Source organism: Pelophylax lessonae (genome assembly GCF_965119305.1).
Source record: "Pelophylax lessonae genome assembly, chromosome: 7".
NCBI lineage: Eukaryota > Metazoa > Chordata > Amphibia > Anura > Ranidae > Pelophylax > Pelophylax lessonae.
In genome coordinates, this window is record NC_138774.1 from 148517211 (window position 1) to 148536409 (window position 19199).

Genomic DNA, 19199 nt, shown 5'->3' on the forward strand with positions numbered 1-19199 from the left:
AGTTGTGTGATCATTTTCCTTTTACTGATACAGTATTTAGTCTTGTCTCTGTGAAGACTGTGGGTGATTACTTGCACTGAAAAGAGACAGTTCTTTTGATCTTTGATCAGACTGTATCAGCATGAACCTGATAACCCAACCACTATACTGCTAATGTATATGGCTGTACTAGTGGAATGTAGAGAGGACATGTCATTTAGAGTGAGCTTGTTGCCTGCAAACATCCAATGAGAAATCTCCCTTTTTAGTCCTTGCATAGGTTTCTGGTATTGGGAACATCCCAAATCCTGATTTCAATAAAGTGTTTTTTTTTTTTTTTTTTTTTTTTTTTTTATCCTTGAACTTCCAAAGACAAACTCCAGGCTGAAATGACAAAAAATGGTAATCCAATTTGTCTGTTCTCTTCTTTCTGTTTTGCCTCCCATCATATTTAGCAGCCAGTAGGGAAGGATGCAGGAAGAATGGTGGAATTTTGGGTTAATTCAGTTGTGTGTGTGTGTGTGTGTGTGTGTGTGTGTAGCTTCAACATTTCTCAGCAAAGCAGTTAGGATAAGCCTGGTAAAAATTTTGACAAAGGGCTTTCAGGTCAAGCGGGGCCTGGTCATGCAGTGGTAAAAGTAATTAGAACTGTAGTTTGTATCATTAGAGGGGTGACTGGCAGAAGGAAGGAGGTCTTGATTCCTCTGTGTAGATCTTTAGTTATTACCAGAGGGATCCCCAGCAGGAGGAAGGAGGTCCCCTGATTCCTTTAAATCTTTAGTTATCACTAGAGCAGGAATCCTCAAACTACGGCCCTCCAGCTGTTGCCGAACTACACGTCCCATGAGGCATTGCAAAACTCTGACATTCACAGACATGACTAGGCATGATGGGAATTGTAGTTTCTGAACAACTGGAGGGCCATAGTTTGAAGAGGGATCTGCACTAGAGGGATCACCAGCAGGAGGAGGGAGGTCTTGATGTAGATGCAGAGCTCTTGGTGTAAATTTTTTTTTTTTTTGTAAAGGTACTTTTTTTATTTTTGCAACAGAGTACAACAGAACAAGGCATTTAACAGGGTACATAGTGATGGGTCAGCAAAATACAATCAACAGCAATATTCACTCGCCAAAGATGATACCGAAATCCCATCAACCCAAACAGCAGGTGTAGATACAATCGTTAGATTTATCAGATCTGTAGCAAGATACAATATATACAGAGGAAAACTTTTATAATAATTTACCAGTAAATCCTTAATGAAATAAACAGTAATGTAACCGCATACACATGGAATATTATTAAATAGCAGTTGCTTACTCAAATCTTCACATCCATTGATACCACAGATGTCCAACAGGACCAAATTTTCTCAATTTTCTTTTGGGCATCCCCAAGCAGTATAGGTTAACTTATACATAGGCAAGGCCTTGCTTATCAAAGAAATCCACAGGTGAATGGTAAGAGGGTTTGGATGTTTCCATTGTAACACTATAGACTTTCTTTACATAGAAGAAAAAGAAACCTCAGTAAAACCTTCTGCGATTCTCTAATCATCCCTCCCATGCCCCATCCCAAGTTGCTAAAGGACTTACTTCGGCCCTGGGTTAGGCTCCGCCTACTCTCCTTTGCCACGCATGCGCATTAGGTTGATATTGGTCGCGCACGCGCATTAAACCTCCCCACAGGAAAGCATTATTTAATGCTTTCCTATGGGAATTTTGGCGATGCTGGAGCCCTCATATAGCGTGGCTTGCTGTAGCGCTCAGGCGGCGCACAGCATGAGGAGTGGCGCACCGTCCGGCGGTCCATTACTGATTCCAGGTGCAGGATGCCAGTGCCCCCTGCTAAGTTGCACCTTAGGCGGCTGCCTAGGTCGCCTTACAGGTAGCGCAGGCCCTGCAAAGCGAGTGTAACAAATTCTGTGTAGGTACTTAAATTAAATTAGTTTATCCCCAGCTGCTATAGCTCCTATAGTTTAAGACCCCATCACTTATTCCCAGGTATCCTCTTGTATCACAAGGATATCTGCCTGCCACTGAGCCTTGATCATATACGAGGGATAATCGGTGCAGACAATAACGAATGGTACTTGGAAATCAACTTCGAGTGATCATGTTTGAACAGTGCAAGTTCCAACTCCAAGGGGTGAAGGACATCCCGCAGTCCAAACTGGACTGCTACCGCATGACAGAGTTGTATATAAGCAAAAAGATAGTTGCTCGGAATGCCAATCTACGCTTTGAGAGTTGCAAAAGATGCGGGTTTCCCTGTATCCAATTCGCATGACAGGAGATTGTGACTGGCTCTCAATGGAGCCGGTTCATACATCTACGTGCCTGCTGTGAAGCAGATTGCATAGGGGTCCTGTGCTTCTTTGGTTTTAGGTCCGAATTCAGGCTAAAATTCGGGCCTGATTCGTCCCTGATTTGTTCATCTCTTATTTATTCACACCTAATGCATTTGCATTAGGTGTGAACCCTGCCTTAAACTCCCCCCAAAGAGAACAGCTGATGAGCATACTTAAAGCGGAATTCCAGCCATTCACTCACCTGTCCAACGGTCCAGCGATGCGGCCGCCCGAAGCCTCGATCCTCTAACTTGGCGCCGGCATCACTGCTGTGGGCACCCGGCTGTGACAGTTTGCGGCTTCACAGCCGGGTACCCACTGCGCATGCGCGAGTCGCGCTGCGCGTCTTGATTGGCCGGCAATCTTCTGGGACCTCTGACGTGTCCCAGAAGATTGCAGGGAGGGAGGGGGAGAGGAGAACTTCCGCTCAGGGCGCCGCGGCGCTCCGAGCGGAAGTGGGAGCGGGTACCTGTCAAAACTAGGTACCCGCTCCCCCCCCAAAAAAATGACATGCCAAATGTGGCATGTCAGGGGGTCAGGACTCCCTAAAGCGGAAGTTCCACTTTTGGGTGGAACTCCGCTTTAAGCCCAAAATGTGCCCAGCGAATGGCCATCTAGAAGCTTAGTGAGCTCTGCCAAACTCTCATTGAACCACAGAGGGGCATTAGGAGACCGGGTAAGAAGGGGGCCTTTAATTCTATGATTGCACATATGAAAAATTTTGTAGGAGAGTTGTAAAACATTTGCTCCCTGAGGAGGGTATGGCCCATGCCTGTACAGGGAATTAATTAAAGCCTTATAAGAATTCACAAGGGCATCTTGGGACATCGCAGAAGCATTACTCCAGTTTGGAATTCACCATGCATAAATATGATTTAATTGGGCTGCCAAATAATAACGCTGCAGATTGGGTAGTGCCACTCCTCCGCCCTGTACTGGTAATTGCAAGGTCTATGATGAGATTCTAGGTGGACTCGAACCCCAAAACAAGCTAGTCAATACAGTATTAATGCTATCAAAAAACTTTTTAGGCACATAAATTGGGGCATGCCAAAAAACATCATATAAAAAAATTACCTTAAAGTGATTGTAAATGATCACCTTGTAAAACAACCGATTCTGATGAAGTCACGTGTTGTAACGTAACACGTAGGGCCCCGCGATACCGGAAGTGATTTGCATACGGGCCGGGCGCTCGTTGATGTCAGACCTTTCTATCTGTGAGTACATCTAATTTTTTACTAAATCATCTTAAAAAACGTACTACACTATGGAGTCTTTTATCTTTCACATCTAATTATGGAACAAACTGGAGGTTAAAGAGAAAGATACCCCAAAGGAACCACACATATTGTGTATGAACAAAGATTGCCTACCAGTAAGAAATGCCTCTAATGCTGTTACCTTACAGCACTAAGGTGAGCGGCTTGCACACCCCCGGGTGTATGTTACACTGAAGAATGCATGACTCACTGTGGGCTGTCACTTATTTCATAGTTTGGATTCACAATGTGCTGACACAAAGACTGTTTTATATATTAATATCACTGTGATCTGTGTATTTGTTACTGTGTGCTATCACCTATTTTACAGCTTGGATTCACAGTGTGCTGACACAAGACTGTTTCATTTATTATTGTTATGCTTTTTCTATATATTACTGTGATTTGTGTATTTATTATTATTGTACACAAGGTGACAGACACCATTTATTTATTCACCAGTCAATATTTCAAGTTAAACATTTGATACATGTGTCATCAAGGTTTATATTAAGATTTGCTTTTACTACACCAGCACTGCAGCGCAACATTTTTCCTTACTTTCCCATTCACACTTGGCCGCTCTGAAAACTGGGCAGTATTGAACGTTTCTGCCCGCGTTTTCATGCGTTATTTCTTAATAGCATCCTAAACAAAGTACAATTTTTTTTTTTTTTTTTTTTTTTTTTTTTTTGTGCCAAAACAGGTGAAAATCACAGCAAAACGTGCACTTTAAAAATGCACAACACTTTACACCTGCAAAGGTTCTGGACTTTCTGTGGTGAGTCTGTCATACACCAGTGGAAATGCGAGAACCCATATTCCCACTGCGTGAATTGGAATGGGGCCTTAAATTTATCTGACAAATCTAAAGAGAACCTTTTAATAAAACACTGCACATTCCCTTACTGGTTATATTCCAGTAAGATTTTTTTAAATCCCATTTATGTAATATTTCCTTCTGCTTTAAATCTGTTCACAATGCTGTCTGATGTGTTTGCAGCCTCTGCACGTTCAATCTCAAACAGGTAACTGACAGTTCTCCAAACTTTGCTTTGAATTTTTCCTGTAACAATGCTACTTCTGAGCAGCAGAGGGAGGGATTTATTGTTAAATACAAGGCAGCACAGTGGCCAAGTGGTTTGCAATTCCACCGAGCAGCACTAGTGTCATCTGTTTGAATCCCAACCACAGCACTACCTCTGGGTACTCCAGTTTCCACCAAAGGCCTGTTCGTAGGCTAATGGGCCTTAGTATGTGTATGTATGAATGTGAGTTAGGGGCCTTAGATTTCATTTTAGGCTCCTTGAGGGCAGGGAGTGATGTGAATGTAGAATACAATGTGTGTGTTAAGTGCTGTGTAAATTGATGGCGCTATATCAGTACCTGTAATCTAGTAAATCTGTCTCGTAAAATACATTGTGTTTTTGCTGTATGGCAATGTTAATAAATAGCCATTATTCTTTGTAATAGTGTGTAGTATGTACGTATTGATAACCTAGACACTGCTATAAAAAAGTAGCTTCATCTGCCAGGAAATATTCAGTTGCTGTTGATAAGTCACCTTGCTTGGAATTGGAGTTTCTGATGATTTACTCCAGGCTATAAACTCCGCCTGTGTGTGTCCTGCTGGTTTTAAACTGGTAATACCTGTTCTGGGCATGGCAATCAGCTATTTGCAGCTAAGGAGGACACAGAACTGCACTGCACACACATTATACTACATTACTGTACATTGTGTACCCTTTTCGTAGAATTACGGTCTTTTATTTCACAGTAGATCAGCTGATGTAGTTCAATATCACTTATTGGATAAAGATTACTGTCCAATGCAAAATACATTATACAGCTTGTACATTGATTTTAAAATTTAAAAATGTAAACCACAATAACCTGTAGCAACTAATCAGAAATTCTATTTTACTGGTTTTTTAGAGTAGTAATCTGTTTGCCTATACCTTACACATTTTATTACTGTTAGCACTGACTTTTTGAATAAGCCAATAATCATTTTTTAACAGTCCACCTTTCTTTGAATACCAGAAACCTACAGTGAGTTCGCTGGTACTGTTATCAGCTCTCCAACCGTGTCTTCATGCAGTACTCATATGCACTTTTGCTGATACTGGACTTCTACTGGGTATATACAGGTCGAAAATTGGCTGAAAAGGTCAGTTCAGCAGAAACCGACCGACTTTCATGTCTATACCTGCTTGTCCGACAGAAGCCAGTCTCACAACCAGTTTCTGTTGGCCAAGCATGCTGGAAAACCAGTATCAGCAGTCCTTGGCTGATTAGTGTGTTTTGGCAGGCGGTGGGGTGGGGGGGGGGGGGTGCCGGGGGGTTGCCCCTCTCAGAACACAATAGCTCAGTGGGAGAGGTCGCCGCACTAACATCAAATGGGTTGGTATGGCAATCTGTAAATTATAATTTTTTTTTTTTTTTTTTCGTTCAGCCCACTGGGTTACCAGGCTTAAAGGTAGCCATTGTACACGCACTGCCAACATAGTCATTTTTGTGCAGGGGGTTGGCACAAGCAAACTCTGCAAGTGCTCCTTATCTTGGGGATGAACAATATCAAATGGGACATATTTTCTAAAGCGGCCTGTATACTATTTTTAAACGATACATAGATAGATTTTCAATCCATTTTATACAAATATCCAAACAGTTGAATACAAATATCCAAACAGTTGAAAATGAATGTCGATTTGACCTTCCTAATGATTACCAAATCGAAAGAAAGTTTTCAAATGAAATTCTATTATTGTATGGCCAGCTTAAGGCTGTCATAAAGCAGAACTTTTCCCCCTTTTACTAACCTTTACCTTCAACTTTACCTTTTTTTGCTTCCACTTCCTGTTTTCCCAGAAGGCACTAGTGGCATAGCCCCAGCCAAGCAGATGCCACCCGGGGAAGGCAGCGTCACTAGTGCCTTCAAGGAGATCCTTAACCTGCAAAATCCTCTCATGCAGCGTACAGCATTAAACTGATTTCCTGTTAAAAAAAAAAAAAATCTTTCGCGAATGGCAATTATATAGAATACATTGCACATAATCAATACACTTGCCTATATCCACGCTGCCTTTGCTTCTTGTGGATCCCCTTATAGGTTTTCTCTGTGCAGCCAGTATCCCTGCTCCCACACTGCTATTTTAAAAAGGATTTCATCCTGCGCATGTGCAAGATGAAACCTAGGACATCATGCATTTTAACTTGCACATGTGGAGCAAGGCATTATTTACAAAAAAAAAAGGCTAAAGTCATGCCAGACAAGGCACATGACGTCATATGCTCCATCTTGCACATCTTCAGGACAAAATACTTTTCAAAATAGTGCCATGAGTGCAGGGACCCCAGCTGCACAGAGGAAGCCGGAAAAGGGATCCACACAAAGGAAAGTATGGACATAGGTAAGTGTTCTTGTTTACAGTATAATCATTGTATTGTATATTATTGCTGTTCTCTTGCAGAAAGCCTGAAATGGCACTTGGGCCAGGATTGAGTTGTTAACTAACCCCCCCTCCCCTTAATCAGCCCATAGATGATTCAATTTTTTTCAGTCAACCAGTGGGTTTAAGGAAAAAAATAGACCACACCTCAAATATGTGGATAGGGTAATCAATCCTGCTGAGCTATTGTGCTCTGACAGTGGGGAAACTGATTTCCCCACTGCCAGAATACAATGATCAGCGCTGCCGGCTATAGCTGTTGGTGCTGATTGAGTGACATTTATCAGACCGACAGCCTGGTTCTACAGAAGTCAATCAGTACATCAACTTCTGTACCACCACTGTCCCCATACATGGATCGAAATTTGGCCGGTCCCTCCTGAACCAGCTGAATTTTAATTCACGTATGGATGGCTTTAGAGGTGTTTGTGGTGGTCTTTGTGGTGAGTATATAGGCTAGTGATAAAGACTTGCCGTTATCTGTACATATTGAATAAATGTCTTTATCTCTTTTGCAGGCACAAAGCCACATCCTTCCTCATTGTGGGGGCGTTGATGTCCACTTTAATGGAGTAGTTGATTGTTTTAGACAAATTGTAAAGATAAAAGGTATTCTGAGCCTTTGGAATGGATTGACTGCTAATTTACTGAAGGTGACTTGTTGTTTTTGTTTTTTTTTTTGTTAAAGTGTATGCAAACACAAAGCGTTAACATCTCTTATTTGGTCTGCTAAATATCCTATTGTATTCCTTTTGTTATATCTGTTCAATAAATGAAAAAACAAAAAATACCTATTGATCTTGTCAAAAATTCAGAGCTGTCCTGTTGGCTCTGCCTGTGTTATCTCAAGTAATCTAATCGGTCAAACCTAGCTCCATTCTTTAGGGTGCATTCGCAATTTACATGTGAGTGGGCGCAATTAGCTGCGGGAGCCAACAGCCTCCAATCCCGTTCAGTAGGGCTGCCTTGCAGCTATTCACAGGAACCCCACTGGAGATCTTACATCAAACTGCTGAATGGGTGTGTTTGCAAGTGTAAATGCGACCTTGGCTTTATAGGCCCAGCAAGCAATGGTTATGTTTGAGGGTGATCTGAATGTGTGTTGTGTCTGACCACTGAAATTTATGGGCACCTTAAAGCCGGGTTCACACTATTATTTTTTATTTTTTTTTAATTTAACTCTGCGAGTTTTCAACTGTCAGCTCCGGTCGGAGCTGCTGTACTAACCATGCGAGTTTAGTTCAGCGATCTCCGCCGCTGAGCTGTTGTGTTCCGACAGCCAGAACAGAACACCCCACCAGAACACACCGATCAGTGTTCTGCCATTGGCTGAGCATGCTGATCAGGAATCCGTCCAAAGCTGGCCAAACAGGCTTCTGTTGGACAGACTTACATACACACGGGCCGAATGTCGGACGTTTTTTTTTTTTAACTGCTGGCCTTTGTCTCCTGATATTCAGCCTGTGTTTACCTGGCTAAAGTAAGACCTCATTTACACAAAGATAAAAGTCCTTACTGTCAATCCTAGCCAGTGAGGCGGGGCTGAGCTGCGCTATTTGTGTATTATGGGCGCAGAGAGAGCAAGCTCGGGAGTGCGCACCCAGAAGTGCCCCACAGCAAGCGGCTTGCTATGGGGCACTTGGCAAGGGAGAGGGGCCCAGAGCGCCAGCAGGGGACCTAAAAACATTAGGATCAGGGCTGCTCTGTGCAAAACTACTGCACAGAGCAGGCAAGTATAACATGTTTGTTATTTTTTTTTTAAATAAAACATTTCCTTTTTTAGTCACTTTTAAGCTGGTCATACATTATGCAATGTTATTATTCAATTTCCTTTAGATTTACCTTCAACTATATAGTGCAAGGCCCTGCCTGACTGCATACACTTTGAAAGTGTTTAGGTTTGACCTCGTATTATATGATTTTGGTAAATCTAAAGGAAAATTGTGCAAGGAAATTGTATAATGTATGGCCAGCCTTACATTGTTCACAATACCTGCATATTTGTAATGAAGCAATGTGAACGCGTAGCAAGGAATGTTCCTGTGCTGTTCATAATGCTTTTCTGTGTTTTTTTTTTTTTTTTCCCATATGTTAGGTTGGGTAGGGGGGGGGGGGACAGCGGAGGAGATCACTGCGCTAACATTGCATGTATTAATATGGCAATCTCTCCCACTGGGTTGAACGAATAAAAACGTTACGTGTGTACCAAAAGCTGCAAAAAAAACTTGGCGCCAATAACTATTTCCCTCTTCCTTAGCATGTTTCTGCATGCCATGGAACGGTTCTCCTAGCCCATACTGTATAGTTTTCCTGGATCTTTACCTTACACATATTGTAATTGCAAAACCGATATTGATGGTAAAACAAACTTTCAGTACAGACCAAATTATTATCCACTAATGTTTTTCTTCTTTTGCTTTCAGATTTTTCCTTATTACGGTTTAATGTTCAGCACTTTTGAATGTTGCAAACGGTACTTCCTGTATCAAAATGGTTACCTTGTATCGCCACTCAGCAACCAGCTGATGCCAGGCGTGGATCAGAGTCTGGGGCCCTGGGAACTGCAAGAACTGCGCAAGTTTCTCCGGCAAAAGAACATCGAAAACAGAAACCCTTCTTTAAAAAGCTAAACCCGGAAGACAAGATAACACTGTAATGCTAAATTTGTACATGTATACCTTACATGTAGGTGTACTGGGAGATTATAGTATTTATTTTTGGAGCAACAGCTTGAAGACTGGTCTATGACTGACCGTTATTATATTCATGGATTTTTAAAGAGGGCCTTCCCTTTTTGTTTTGCCATGTGTTCAAAGAACACCTCCACCAATATGTAAACCTCATTCTAAGTATCAGATTGATGTCATCTGATTTTAGAATACCCTTGTACTGCTTAACGGAAAATCCTTTTCCTACTTTAGTACCCTCTTTTTCATATGCTGTAGTTTTGCTCTGGGGAGGCAGTGAGTGAATGGCCCATTCCAGTCAGAGGAACTAAAGATTTTAGCAGAGGAATTCAAGATTTATAAAAATACTAGTAACGCTGCAATATTATTTATATATATATATATATATATATATATATATATATATATATATATATATATATATATATATATATATATATATATATATATATATATATATATATAATTTTTTTTTTTTTTTTTTTTTTTTTCAGAGTAGAGGTGCAGCCACCTGCTGAATGCCATTAAAGTCCCCACACATTACAATCTGTACTGTAGTTCATGGGCCTAGATACAAATCGGTTAGGTTAGATAGGTGCTTATTTTAAATGGTTTTGGTAACTAGAGTTGATTGTACAAAGATTGTATGGTCAGATTGGTAACCTTAGCTTAAGTGTGACACATCTGTATTCTAGTGAACCTCATGTCAGTACTTTGATCACCAAATGGCAGTACAATCAATTTCCAAACTTTTAGATTCTACTTTAATTATCCCAGGGATGGTTTGAATTTGGTGGATGCAAACATTACGGTTTATTTGGGAGATGTCAGTAGTGTATCGGTTAAAGACTTAACAATAATGGTTTTGTATAAGCCATAAAGTGTTTTGTTGCTGACAATGATTTTTCAACACTTTTAATGTAATATATGCTGAAAGCAGTATTAGACCCAAAATCAAACATTCATCTTGCAGTTTACCAATTCTTAGATGTGATGGCTGCATTAATTTTCTTTCCTTTATTTTCATCTGGGGATCTAGCCGGTAAGTCTGTTTTTCAAAAGAACAAGGTCTCCTGCTTATGTAGCAGTTAGTGTTGAGACAAACTGTTTAACATGGAAAGGGATGCTTACAATGATCAGCTTTGATTTATGGGCACCTTAAATCACCAGGTGAAAACAGCGAAATCAAGCCTAAAAAAAGTAAACCAATGCGGCTACCGCATCTGATTGGTAAGCTGCAATATATTCCATTTTTGGTTTGGGGTTTAATACCGCTTTAATATGTGTGCCCAATGATAAATAATTTCCTTTCCTTTATAGAAAAGGGAACATATCTTAAACCACATGTATTTATACAAATTGAGCGCTCAGGTGTAACCGCTCTGTCAGGTCACAGAAATGTAACATATTTGAAAATCTCATATTGTTGTGGGAATGTTCTGCTATGTTGGCTACATGATAAAATACACCTGTGTTTAAGGTAAATGAGAATTTGGAGGTGGAACATAGTTACATAGTTAGTCAGGTTGAAAAAAAGACACCAGTCCATCTGGTTCAACCAACAAAAAAAAACACCAGTACTGGAAACCCAACCATGCAATTCCATATACACAATCCTATACCCGCAGTTGATCCAGAGGAAGGCGAAAAAACCCAGCAAAGCATGATCCAATTTGCTAACGCAGGGGAAAATAATTTCTTCCTGATCCCCCCGAGAGGCAATCGGATATTCCCTGGCTCAACAGATCTCTCTTCTTATAGAAGCAACTGAGAGAACTGCCTGTATGCGACTTTCTTAACTCTACAATGACCAGCCAGTGTAGAACCGTTATTTGCTGTGCATGCCCATAACAGAGGGTAGAACTGTGCTGCCTATTTGTAATTGTTTAAGGTACATATGGATATGCACAGTGTGTGTGTACCTTTTTAAACACTGACTTATGTAGTACACAGTCACCATTGCTGTGTATTAGCTGTTACAGCATCTGTTGTCACATTAAAGACCTGATCATGTTTGGTCAATTTTTTGCAGTGAAACAATTCAATTGAAAAAATATATATAGCAGAACTTCACACCCTTCTCCTTTTTACATTTGGCACTTTTTTTGGGGGGGAGGGGGGAAATGGTACCTGATTTTGACAGGTACCCGCTCCTCTCCGGCCAGATCGCCATGGCGATCTGAGCAGAAGTTCGCCTCCCTTCTCCCCCCAGTCTTCTGGGACACATCACAACGACAAGGGGTCGAAGCCCTTCGGGGCCTCCTCTGGAGGATCCAAGCGAACTTGGTCTGGCAAGTCAAGAGCGGGCTTCTCCAGGACCCACGGACAAGTCCCCTTTAGCAGGAAGGTGCGCCCTCACCCCTATATGGGGTGGGGGGGGATTTCTTCGCTGGTTCCCGGACCCGTGGACTTCCGTGGTACAAGACAAGTGAGTACACAAGGTCATACGGTCCGGCTACAAGATTGAGTTTCGTTCTTACCCTTCAGTAAGGTTCTTCCTTCCAACGTGCAACTGTCCCCGGTCCGCTTGCAGGCTCTTTTTGAGGCAGTGCAAGACCTTTTATTTCATAGGGTAATTGTCCTGGTTCCGACTTTGAAACGTTTTCAGGGATTTTTACTCAAACCTGTTTACAGTCCCCAGGAAGGAAGGCAAGATGCGTCCATTTCTGGATCTCAAGGCGTTGAACTGCTTTGTGCGGGTACAGAAGTTCAGAATGGAGTCCATTCGCATGGTGGTGGCTTCCCTGCATCAGGAGGATTTTCTTGCCTCCATTGACATAAAGGTCACTTACGTTCACATTCCAATATGTGTCACTCACCAGCGCTTCCTCCGCTTTGCCGTGGGAGAGGAGCCTCCTACTGCTCTGGTGGAAAACCTGGAAATCACCATACGAACTTTGATGGATTTTGGCTGGATTCTGAACTTTCAGAAGTCTGCTCTGGTTCCGTCCACAAAGTTGGACTATCTGGGCCTGACTCTGGACTCTCAGCCTTAGCCAGAGTACTCCTTCCTCTGGACAAACTCCAGAAACTGCAGGCTGCAATTTTGTCTCCTGCTGTCCAGCAGATGGTCATCCCTCCGGACTTGCATGCAGGTGCTGGGCCTGATGTTGTCTTCCTTCGAGGCAGTTCCGTTTGCACAGTTCCATACCAGTCCCTGCAATGAAGATTCTGGCCAAATGGGATAAGAATCCGCAGTCTCTGGACAATCAGATCTGGCCGTGCCGGGGGACGAAAGAGTCCCTGATATGGTGGCTTTGTTCTCCAGCGCTTCGCATAGGCAAATCCTTCCTCCCCTTGTATTCGATAGTGGTCACCAAGGATGCCAGCCTGTCCGGGTGGGGAGGCGTCCTCGGCACAAATTCTGCTCAGGGGATCTGGACACTGGAAGAGTTCAGACTACCGATCAATGTCTTGGAACTCCGAGCGATCAGACTGTGCCTGGAACATTGGACGGATCATCTTCAGGGATGTCCAGTCCGCATTTAATCAGACAATGCCAGGGTCGTGGCTTATGTCAATCACCAAGGAGGCACAAGAAGTGTCCTGTCGGCTCTGGAGGTAGCCGGCATTCTAAGGTGGGCAGAACGGTTTGTTCCAGCCCTCTCCACCATACATATTCCAGGGGTGGAATACTGGCAGGCGGATTACCTCAGTCAGCAGGTGTTGGCCCGAAGGGGAGTGGTCCCTTCATCCGGAGGGGTTTCATCAGTTGTATCTCCGGTGTTGGCATCTGCGGATGCTTCCTTTTGGCTGCAAGGTTTTTGCAGGCTGCTGTTTAGAGGACCTGGTCTTCTTTTGAAGGTGTTTTCTTAGGTCGCCTTTCAGGACAGCACCTGGAGAGAGCGCAGCTCCACCCAATCCACAGGAAACACTGCAAATAAAAACTCCTCCTCTTCCACCATGCCTCAGTGATTTGTGTTTCCTCCACCATGGTGGAAGCATTGCAGGAGCTGTGTGGAAGGGCTGCACTCTCTCCAGGGGGAGAATAGGAGTAATTGCCCATTCTCTATGTCTGTATTGGAGACCATCCCAGCTCCCCTCCCTGGAGTTTTCAAAGGGGGTACGCTCCGGAGCCTCTTACCTTGCTCGCTCAGGGGAGCTGAGTCCCATCGGAGGATCCGGTCCGGGTGTCAGAGGTCCGCGCTTCGTCCGGTCGGCGGGCGGGGAGCCGCCTTTGGCATTTGAATCTCCCGCACTTTCGGACTCTGATCCCAGGGACACGCGCCGTCATTTCTGGTGGACGGGACTTACGGTGGGGGCGTGGCGGCGTTTGCTCCAACCGCAATACACGCAGGGGTCAGAGGCAGGTCACAAGGTCAGCGCTTCCGCCTCCGGTCCACAGAGGGGGACGCGGGAAGCGGTATTTAAATGGAGAGATCTGCCAGCAAGCTGCGCTTTTCAACAAACATGGAGGAAAAGTCTGCAGCGACGGTGGAAGCAGGCACCGCCAGCGCCGGCCAAGCTCAGGTAGGAGAGGTGCAGTGGTGCCTCTTTCTTCTTTACTTTGTGAGCTTTTATTTTGGGGTTTCTTCCTTCCCTCCTTTTGGAGCCTGCCCTGTAGACTGAGTAACTGTTCCCAGTCTAACAGGATATATATGCATCTGGGAGTCTTTTCTTCTGATCCTTTTTGGTGTGGGTCACGATTTTTTCTCCCTTGCAAAAAATCACTAGGTGGTGGTTTTTTTTTTATTAGTGGTTATTGGGGATTCATGGTGGCTTTTTCTTTACCAGGTTAAAGCCACAGTGAAGACAAGAGCCCCAGCATCAAGGAAATGCCCTTCATGCAAAAATCCGCTCAGAGATTCCTTGGTGAAGCCACTTTGTAAATCCTGTATTGCTGACCTAGTGAAGGAAGAGTCTAGTCAGCAGAATAGCGACTTCATGTCCTCATTCAAAGAACTCAAGACACCCTGTCCTCCGTTCGTTCCCTGTTATCCAGGACGCCACAAGTTCTATCAGATTCCCAACAAACGGGTGGAACATCTTCCCAGCCGTCTACTTCTAAGTCTGCAGTGTCAAGTGATTCAGAAGATGAGGGGGAGAGTGCTCTCTGTTCCATCAGGGATTCAGAGGAGGAAGAGAAGGAAGAGGTGGCCACATCTTCCAGATACAAATTATCCTTGGAAGAGGTTGATGATTTGCTGAAGGCGATTTACACCACGTTAGAAATCGCAGAAGAAAAGGTGCAAGTTTCACTTCATGACAAAATGTACCAGGGCCTTGAACAGACAAAACGCAGGGTTTTTCCTGTTCATAAAGTCCTTACGGAATCTATTGAAAAAGAGTGGAAGGACCCAGAGAGGGCCCCTTTTTTCTCTAAATCCCTAAGAAGGAGATTTCCGTTTGAAGAGGATACGGCGCATCTATGGAACAAGAAGCGCAGAGTGGATGCTGCTTTTTCTCAGGTGTCTCGCCGCACGGATTTGGCGTTCGCCATGGATAAAAGGGCAGATTCTCTCCTTAAAAAGGCTTGGGATTTCTCTACGTCCAGCCTTAAGCCGGCCATGGCCTCCACTGTGGTAGCCAGAAATCTTGAGTGCTGGCTCGAACAACTTAAAGGGCATGTGGAGGCTGGAACAGCAAGGAAAGATCTCCTGGATTTGTTCCCGCTGCTCCTAAAGGCAGTAAAGTATATGACCGATGCTTCTGCTGAATCCATTAAAATGTCCGCCAGGTCAGCAGCCCTGGTCAACTCTGCCAGGAGGGCGGTCTGGTTGAAAACCTGGTCAGGTGATTCAGCTTCTAAGGTGAAACTCTGTGGTTTACCTTTTGCCGGTGACTTGCTTTTTGGGCCAGAATTGGAAGCAATCCTTGACAGGACGGCGGATAAGAAGGCCTTTCCGTCAAAAAAGAAATCGCCTCCTAAAAAGAGATTTAGTTCTGTTCAGCAAACCAACAGAGGTCGTGAACAAGATCAGAGATCAAGATGGGCCTCCCAAAAGGGCAAAGGGAAAGGTGGAGTCCTCTTCAGACCACCTGACCAGGCCAATAAAAGCAAGTGACAACAGTCTTCCAGTGGGAGGAAGACTGTTATGGTTCCTCCCACGTTGGGAAGAGGTATCCGCAAGCCCCTTTGTGAGGAATATAGTGGCTCAAGGATACAGACTGGAATTTTCAGAGACACCTCCAAGCAGATTCCATGTTACTCCCCTTCCAAGGGATCCGGAAGAGGCTTCCTCAATGATGTCTCTTTTACAAGAGCTGATTCAACAGGAAGTGATCATCCCAAGTCCCCGAGGGGCAACAAGGCCGTGGGTTTTATTCTCAGATCTTTCTAGTGAAAAAAACCCTCAGGCAAGTACCGAATGATCCTAAATTTAAAGATCCTGAACAGATCAATTCGGTACAAGCACTTCAGGATGGACACCATCTATTCAGTGACCAAATCTGGGGGAATCGGTCTGGCATCTACAGTTCAGGGCCCTCCCCTTTGGCCTCTCATCTTCTCCAAGGGTGTTTACCAAGGTAATGGCGGATGCCCTAGAGACGTTAAGGCTGAGGGGTATTTCAATTGTCCCTTACCTGGACGATCTGCTAATTTTTGCAGAGTCCAAGAGACATTTTGGTGTATCCAGAACTGGACCGCTTACAACTGACAGCGTGGTTACTGAGGAAGACCTCTTAAGAGCCAGAGGGCTGTCAGAAAAAGTGATCTCCACCCTTCTCTCCAGCAGGAAGAAGGTGACTAGGGATATTTACTTAAAAGTCTGGAGAAAATATAACTTCTGGTGTTCCAGCAAAAATTTTGAATTAAAAAATTTAGTTTCAGTGCTTGAGTTCCTCCATGAGGGAATGGAGAAAGGACTAGCAGCAAGCACTCTAAAAACGCAAGTTGCGGCACTTTCAGTTTTTTTTCGAAAAGACTTTGTCCCAAGAGACTCTAATCATTCGATTTTTCAAGGCATTAGCCCGCAATAGGCCAATAGCCCTTAAAGTATTTCCCAAATGGGATTTGACCATTGTGTTACAAGGTCTGACTAAGTTTCCTTTTGAACCTTTAAAAGAGGCTTCTCTGAAGAATTTAGTTTTGAAGACTATCTTTTTGATAACATTAATAACCTCGGCCAGAAGGATCAGTGAGATCCAGGCCCTCCTCAGTTTCAGACCCTTTTTTGATTTTTGCAGATCGAGTAGTCCTAAGAACGGACCCAGCCTTTCTTCCAAAGATTGCTTCATCTTTTCATAGATCACAAGAAATTGTCTTACCAACCTTCTCCTCAACTCCTAGTAATACTCGGGAAGAATCCTTTCAGGAAGAATCCTTTCATACCTTGGACGTGAGGAGATGCTTACTTCAGTTCCTCCTGGTAACTAAGAAATTTAGAAAGACAAATGCATTATTTGTCATCTTCTCAGGGTCCCGTATAGGAGAAAAAGCATCAAAGAGCACTTTAGGCAAATGGCTCAGATGGGCAATTGAACAGGCTTATGTAGCTCAAAGAGAAGAACCTCCAGAAGGCATCTTGGTGCATTCTACAAGGTCTGTAGCGACCTCATGGGCTGAAAGGTGCCGGTGCTTCGCCTGATCAGATCTGCAAGGCAGCTACCTGGTCCAGCTATTCAACCTTTATTAGACACTACAGGTTGGATTTGTTGTCAGCTCAGGATCAAGCCTTCGGCAGAAAGGTTCTGCAGGCAGTGGTCCCACCCTAAGTGTAAGTTACTCGCTTATCCTCTCCAGGTGCTGTCCTGAAAGGCGACCTGAGAAAACCTTAGTTACTTACCGGTGACGGTATTTCTAAGAGCCTTTCAGGACAGCAGCAGCTACCCCCCCTTGGTTTTGTTTATAATATAATTTGTAAATGTTTAACCTGTGGTAGTTTATGTTTTCCAGCATGTCGGAGGCTACTCTATGACTGAGGCATGGTGGAAGAGGAGGAGTTTTTATTTGCAGTGTTTCCTGTGGATTGGGTGGAGCTGCGCTCTCTCCAGGTGCTGTCCTGAAAGGCTCTTAGAAATACCGTCACCGGTAAGTAATTAAGGTTTTTTTTTTTTTGTTGCTTTGGTTGAGCTCCTGTTCACCTGTTTGGCTATAGTTAGCCTTGGGAATTTATTTTTCACTGTTGCCACCCCTCATGTTTAACACTGCTTTGGGATGTCCCAATAGTTAAGAAGATCAGGAGGTGTGTCCGTCAATGAACGAAAGATGGGATTACCGTAAAATCCATTTCTCCGATGTTCATTGAAGGACATCGCACTCACTCTTCTGTAGAGTTGTAATTCTTCTGACACTGCTTGTAACAAGACTGAGTTAGAGCAGAGATGGGATATACCCCTTGGGACTGCCCATAGGCTTAGCCAGACTTTTTTTTTTCTGCCTAGTATCCTATGCCTGTAGGGGGCAGTAAAACTCAATGGTTAAAAAGATCAGGAGCTGTGTCTGTCAATGAACATCAGAGAAATAGATTTTAGGGGAAGTCAAAATCCCATTTTTTACTGCTACATGGCAGCCGCGTTGTGTAGGATCGTGTGTGTGTGTGTGTGTGTGTGTGTCTGTGTATATATATATATATATATATATATATATATATATATATATATATATATATATATATATATATATATATATATATATATTACTGTACATGATTCTGCATTTCAGGGTATCGGGCGCAATTGCGTGCCATCGGAGGCCCGCTCCCGCTGTGATTCCGCCACCATTACTAGTAAAAATAAATACAAATTCCATAACTATATCCCATTGTTTGTAGACGCTGTAACTTTTGTGCAAGCCAATCAATATATGCTTATTGGGATTTTTTTTTTTTACCAAAAATATGTAGCAGAATACATAATGGCCTAAATTGATGAAGAAATTCAATTTTTTTTTTTTTTTTTTAATTTTTTGTTTTATGGTATTTGTTTTCTAACAAAAAGTAAAAAAATGTTGTTTTTTTTCCCCCCAAAACTGTCGGTTGTTTTTGGTTTATAGCACAAAAATTTAAAAATGCATAGGTGATCAAATACCACCAAAAAAAAACTGTTTGTGGGGGGGAAAAAAGGAGAACATTTTTATTTGGGTACAGTGTTTAATGCAGTGCCGTTTAGCAAAAAAGGCCTGATCAGGAAGGGGGGTTAATCTTCCGGAGCTGAAGTGGTTAAAAATGCCACTGTATGGCACATAACCTATTAAACAGGTGGATAGCTGCTATAACATTTGCACAAATTAGTTAATATTATATATCAAATGTTTTTTATTTTTAAAAATGTATTATTGTGTATTGTAAAAATGTTATACGGTAAAATATACTGTAGTTAGTAGTTGACCAGCCTAGGGCTAAAAAATAGGGTTGCATCAATACTAAGCATTGGCACGAGTACCTTGCAAATACCAATACTTTTGACTACTCGACGATCTAGAGCACTGATACCTTTGCAGTGCGATTTGAGCCCTTTCAAAATGAACGGGATCAAATCACACTGCAAAGAATTGCATGTGATTTCAACAGAAATTCAGTGCGATTCC

The 19199-nt window shown here is 43.1% G+C and overlaps 1 protein-coding gene across 1 annotated transcript in view; it reads left to right on the forward strand.

The window, feature by feature from the left end:
* The window catches only part of SLC25A43 (solute carrier family 25 member 43), a 56976-nt gene extending 47074 nt beyond the window's left edge, over positions 1–9902 (forward strand). Inside the window, exons 4-5 of the mRNA XM_082263504.1 lie at positions 7562–7696; positions 9467–9902. Of these exons, the coding sequence (XP_082119630.1) occupies positions 7562–7696; positions 9467–9673 (342 nt within the window). The 3' untranslated portion in view covers positions 9674–9902. The remainder of the gene's footprint in view (positions 1–7561; positions 7697–9466) is intronic.
* Positions 9903–19199: the final 9297 nt, after the last annotated feature.